Here is a 6,345-nt window from a genome sequence, read left to right on the forward strand (position 1 = left end):
GCATTATAAAGGTTGAGCAGACCCTCCTGTGACTTGTACTGCACACATCAAGGCGCTATATAACCTGGCACTCTGTTAGCCTTCTTAATGGCTTCTGAACACTGTCTGGAAGTTGATAGCTTAGAGTCCACTTTGATTTCTAAATCCTTCTCATAAGGTGGACTCTCGATTTTCCAACCCCCATTGTGTATTCAAACCTCACATTTTTACTTCCTATGTGTAATTCTTTACATTTACTGACATTAAATTTCATCTGCCCAAGCCTGTCTGCTGTCCAAGTCCTTCTGTGATGATATAACGGATTTCAAATTATCTGCCAATCCACTTATCTTGGTGTCATCTGCAAACCAGCTTGTTCTTTATATTACTATCTAAATCATTTAGTTATATTAAAAATAGCAGAAGCCCTCTGACTGCCCCCTGCTGGTCACCACTCTCTCTTAACATCACCCAATTCTGATGAGGTTCCTCTCACCATCACCCTCTGCTTCCTGTGCCAGTTCTGCACCCATCTACACCCCACACCCTGAGCTGCCACTTCTTTTAGTTTGATGCCCACCCTCTCATGTGGCACCTCATCAAATGCTTTCTGAAAGTCCACATCAATCATCTCATCTGCTCCTCTCTGATCGTATCCTTTTGTTTCTACTCATAGACTTCCAGGCTGTTAGTAAAACTTGACCTCCCTCTTCTGACCCCATGCTGAGTGTCCTGTCCTTGCCAGGTGCTGCTCTGTCTTATCCTTAATAATTCTTTTTCATTAATGTACCTGTGATGCCCGTTAAGCTTACTGGCCTGTAGTTGGTTGGCTCTGCCTGGTCACCCCTTTTTATATAACGGGATGATATTTGTCATCTTCCAGTCCTTCAGAGTCTCTCCAGTGTGCAGCGACTTTCTCTACACATACGCCAAGGGTTTCTATCTGCACTCGCTGGCCTCCTTAAGAACTCTGTGGTAAATCTGATCTGCTCCTGGTGATTTGTGTGATTTCAAAATGGCAGTGCTGGCGCAGCTCTGACTCAGCAGGACCACCATCTCTGAACCCCTGTCACTAGAGCAGGAATGGTGTGGCACACTTCAACATGACAGGCATGTATCATGGATGTTTAAAGGGCTACGTAAAGCTGAATTCTTGAAAATGGCGCCCGGGGATGCCCAGTCTAACAATGGGACATGCTGGGCCAGCACTGTGCAAACCGTACCTGCCGGCAGATCACTTCTGTTCCGGTGGAGCCCAAAGAGTTGTCGGGTCTCCGCACGATGTTTGCGTTGCTTTCATCTCCGTTGCAGGATCCATCCGCTTCATAAAACGAGGGCCAGCCAGTGCCAGAATTGTATTTTGCGTCTGATCTATGAGGAAATAAAACTAAATTAAAAAGGACGCAGCAGGTTTCTTCTTAGGGATACTGACATTCTATGGGCCAATGTGTGCACCTATGAGGTGTTGCTCCAAAAAGCATTGCAGCGCGACACGCTTCCAGAGTGTATGGAAAGATCTAGAAGATCATCAGCTACTCACCGGCGGACAGGAAGAATAAAGCGTACCTGAAGAGAGGTGCGTCGCAGCAAACACAGTGGTACATCCCCACTTCCGTATGGTTCAAGTAGACACCACTGAAGGGCTGCAAAGAAAAAGCGTGGCTTTAGCGTCAAGACCTAGAGGTGCCCGGGAGACGTGGCAAATTCCGACTCTGCTTACCAGTTCTGTGCCCTTCTCCCGTGTCACATAGTACTGCTCCGGTGTAAGTTTCTTCTGCCAATCAGTGGTGACCACGGATTCATCGTACCTGGTAAGCGATCTGAAATCTGAAAAAAAACAAAATAAAGTAGCACGAAAATCTCAGGCACTTGGGAAGACTTGGCATAAACTCAGCAGGCAGACACGTCCAGCCTTACCGGCCATATTCACAAACAGTGGATTAGACGTGTCTCCGTGCCATAAGCCGATCAGCAAAGGAAAAGACAGAAGTGTCTAACGATGAGGCTCAGCAAGCAGGAAAGGGGACAACGTGCGTCAGAAAAGGCGACGGTGCAAATACTGGGTGGGGAGACGGGCACAAGCGTGTGCTACTGAAACACTAACACTCCCGGCTGAAGGGGCATCCTATGCCGGTGCTCTCCTGGATTCTGCACATCTGAGTGGTTTGTGCATCTGGAGCACCTCCATAAACTCTGGCAAAATGAAGGAAAACAAGCCCAAAAATCAAGTCACACGCAGTCAGACAACACGACTTTGTGCAAATACAACACACCGACCTGAACTGTCTGCACCTCTGTGTGTGTATGTGTGTGTGTGAAGTGACACAGAGGTGACACCTCCACCCTCTCCACCATGCGTTGTGCAAGACGGCCTTTAGCCGAATGGGCCTGATGCCTCTGCCAGCGTTCACTATCTGTGAGAGAGACTCCTCCTTAGTGACAAACGAGGGCCAGTGCCAAGGGACAATTCTGTAGGGTGGCATCTGAAATTCTGAGGGGGCTGTGAGGCCAAGTGAAACTTAACCATCACTTTATGTCACAACAGACCAGGGGTCCTCAATCCTGGTCCTGGAGGGCCCCAGTGGCTTATGGGTTTTCATTCCTGCCAGTGTCCTAATTACAACTTGCTGATAATGATAGTTGGTGCCTTGTCATTACCCCTCGCCCGCAATCCCACCAGCTACATCCAGGACACCACTGACGTCTGCTATGGGCCCCTTACTGGGAACAATGGATTTTGATTCACAAACACCCCACCCAACCAGGATGATGGCATACTGGCATGTGAGACGTACCTCAAACAACATGACTTACCCACAGAGTCGGTTATACGAATGACAAAATTCACTCTGAGACGCAATTTATTCTCTTTAGGACAAGACTTCTACTTGCAACCAATGGGGACTGCGATGGGCTGTCGGTTTGCACCTCACTATGCAAACCTCTTTATGGCAAAATTGGAGGAAGATTTTATGTCAACGTGCGTCTTAAAACCAAACGTTGTGTCTCCGTCCCATAGATGACATCTTCATAGTCTGGACTGCCAGTGAGAAGGACCTCCTCCATTTTCATAATGAATGTAATTCTCTCCACCCCAACATAAAGTTGAATTACTCAAAAACAGAAGTCAACTTCCTTGACACCACCGTTCAACTGAAAGACTTTTTCACAAACCAACAGACAGACGGACCACCCTGAGAAGTGACAGCTCCCACCCCAAGCATATAAGGTGCTCCATTATTTTCAGCCAAGCAATACGATACGATCATATCTGCTTGGACCTGATAGACCGGGATCAACAACTGCAGGAGCTCAGACAAGATCTCATCAGAGAAGGTTATACCCTCAAAACAACAGACCCTCAAAGAAGAAGAGCTGCCGGCATACCGAGAGACCACCTTGTTTAATATAAAAACAAAGACAACAAGAACCGCATCTCTCTTCTTGTCACCTGCAACCCACATCTTGAAGCACTTTGACAAATTATAAAAGAACTTCTACCACTGCTAAACAACAACCAAATGATGAAAAATGGATTTCCTGAACCTGCCCTCCTGGCATACAGACCACCGCCAAACCTGCAGCCACTAATTGTCCAAAGGTCCCTAAGTGAACCAACAGAAAATGGCACAAGTCCCTGCCTACAGAAAAGATGTCAAAGGTGTGCCCACATTTATAATACAGACTGTATACTGTAGTTATACCACACTGATGACTAGATCATCACATAAAGGGACCATCTTCCTGCAGATCATCAATTGTGGTCCACCTAATTCTCTGCATGAAATGTCCTGACACTGAACTCTGTGTGGGAGAAACTGGACAAACACTCCGCCAGAGGATGAATTTACACAGGTGACACATCAAGCATGGTGACACAGATGTCCCTGTAACAGCTCACGTCATCAGCCATGGACACTGTGAGGGGGCTCTTTAAAGTCACAGGGGTTATGGGCAACTTCAGAACACAGCAAGAGAGAAAAGCATGGGAAGTGAAACTGATGCTAAAATTGAATACATTAGAACACAGTTTGAATAGAGACATGGGTCTTATGGCCGGGTATGAGGATTGCTTGCATCTCTCAGACTGACAGACAACCTGACTACAGACCCACATTGTATGGAAAAACTCATCAGAAACTTCAAAAGACTTTGTTGGACAGTCATCTTATATAAAAGATCTTAGCCATACTTTGCTCTCCTCTCCTCCTTAATGAATCTTAGCCTGTAGAGGTCTATGAACTTTTTATATTTAAGATGTCTCACTTAAAGGTTTTCCAATGCTCTGCCTGTCCTGGTGTGTCTATATAATCACAGGGAACTCCAGTCTCTGTAATCATCTCGCTTGAAGAAGGGGCCCGAGTTGCCTCCAAAGCTTGCATATTGCAATCTTTTTAGTTAGCCAATAGAAGGGCTCATTTTGCTTGAGTTCTCACTATAGAAATCAAAGACAAATTGGAGTTCTTTTGTAGATCGGGGGTCCTCAGTTACAGTCCTGGAGGTCTGCTATGGCTGCAGATTTTCACTTTAACCCGTTTCTTCATTAGAACCCTTTTATTTACTGCTAAAGAATATGTTTTTTGGGCTTAATGTTAGTTACCATTCAGAACCCTTGATTGCCTGTTTTAGATTTTAGCAGCTGCATCTCCATTTTAATTCCGGCCTGTTTTCCTAATCAGACTGTGGCATAGCGGATCCACAGCTTCAAAAAAAAAACATGGCCAGTGTTTAAAACCAGAAAGCCGTGTCCGTCTCCGTGGGCACGACTGCACAACCGCGGGGAGTTAATGAGGTGATCAGGGCGATCGTTCTCAATCAGCGTGTGATTACGGCGCTGCGCCCACGGAGACGTATAAGTATGGGCTGGCACAAGAAGAAAGGAGAGAGAAAGAATGGATCAGAAGACGGAGGTTAAAAGACGTGAAAGGCAGACGATCAGGACACCTGCATAGAGAAGGCAGCACGAGCTGGGACACTGAGGGAGTGCAGGCCGAGGCGCACTAGGGGCCAATGTTCACCCGACTGAATAATCGTGTGAAGTGGGCCGAGCAGGACAGAAGACCTCCCAATGGATCCGAGGGGCGACCGTGTGAGTGCGAAGGGAGATGGGAAATGAGCCAACCTCGGACGGTCTGACTGCACGATGTGGAGGCGGCCAAGACGGGGGGCAGCAGAATGGAGTTTGTGGATGCTGAGTCTCCGCCCGGCAACGCCAGTGATGGGTGAGCCGGGGAGACAGAAGGAGGTGGGCAGAGATCACATGACGAGAGACCCTGCATTTATAACCTCTACTTTAACTGATTTATTTATTATGGATTTTATTCCCTCTCTTCACTGAGTTACTTGTGTACCGTGCACACTTTTGGTTTTACTTTTGATTGGTTTTTAATAAAAGCACTCGAGCACTTCCCACCATCCCTTGGCTTAGGATGAGATTTGTCCACTCATCTCGGTGATAACTATCAACGGTGTTGGTTCACCAGACTTCCATGTGGGAAGACGGAGTTTGGAGGGGACGGGCATTGTCACACGGACATCAGTTAATAACGAGATGCAGAGAACCAATAAACCAGCCGCTCTCCAGCTCACACGCTTACCATGAAGGATCTGTGATACAAAAATGAATGAGAGGGGAAGTAGAAGGACCATCAAGTTTAAATCTAATCAGGTCCACAAAACACTTGGATAACGTTCTCACGGACAGAAACTCTACAGTGCAATTCAAACTGCTCTTGGATGAACGCAAGCATTAACAAGACAAACAGTTCAATACCACGTGTCGTTATCAGCATGGACTGCTTTCTAATTAGGAAACTGGTGGGAATAAAAACCTGCAGCCACTGTGGCCCTCCAGGACTTGAGGGGGGCCGTGTCAGGTCCGGCAGTTAGATTTGCTTAACAGACACATTTATCCAAAGGAGCTTACAGCAGAGGTTAGCATAATCGAGTAAGCGTCAATCTGGGTGACATGACAGTGTGGGAACAAGTGTCACAGGACAAGTTCACAAAGGCGATGAGCTCAAAGCAAAATACAAGTGATGTTAAGAACGTACCAAAGCCACTTTGAATTAGGCAGAAATTCACACTTCAGACTCTTCTTAGGCACATTAGAACATTCCAGATGAGAACAGGCCGTTCAGCCCAACAAAGCTCGCCAGTCCTCTCCACTTATTTCTTCTAGAAAAACATCAAGTCGAGTTTTAAAAGTCCCTAAAGTCCTACAGTCCATCACACTACTTGGTCGCTTATTCTATGTGTCTGTGCTTCTCTGTATAAAGAAAAACTTCCTAATGTGTGTGTGTGTGCGTGACATTCACCCTTCACAAGTTTCCAACTGTGTCCCCGTGTTCTTGATGAGCTCATTTT

General features: G+C 46.5%; 1 protein-coding gene across 1 annotated transcript; it reads right to left on the reverse strand.

The window, feature by feature from the left end:
• Positions 1–1,202: 1,202 nt before the first annotated feature.
• Positions 1,203–1,903, reverse strand: LOC120521469 (methionine-R-sulfoxide reductase B2, mitochondrial-like; the record flags this gene model as incomplete). The annotated part of the gene is made up of 4 exons (XM_039743065.1): positions 1,897–1,903; positions 1,700–1,839; positions 1,546–1,622; positions 1,203–1,350 (listed from the first exon to the last, which is right to left on the reverse strand). Coding segments are annotated over exons 1-4 (372 nt in total), but the record flags the coding sequence as incomplete, so codon positions are not given.
• Positions 1,904–6,345: the final 4,442 nt, after the last annotated feature.

This window comes from Polypterus senegalus, unplaced genomic scaffold (assembly GCF_016835505.1).
Source record: "Polypterus senegalus isolate Bchr_013 unplaced genomic scaffold, ASM1683550v1 scaffold_1002, whole genome shotgun sequence".
Taxonomy (NCBI): domain Eukaryota; kingdom Metazoa; phylum Chordata; class Cladistia; order Polypteriformes; family Polypteridae; genus Polypterus; species Polypterus senegalus.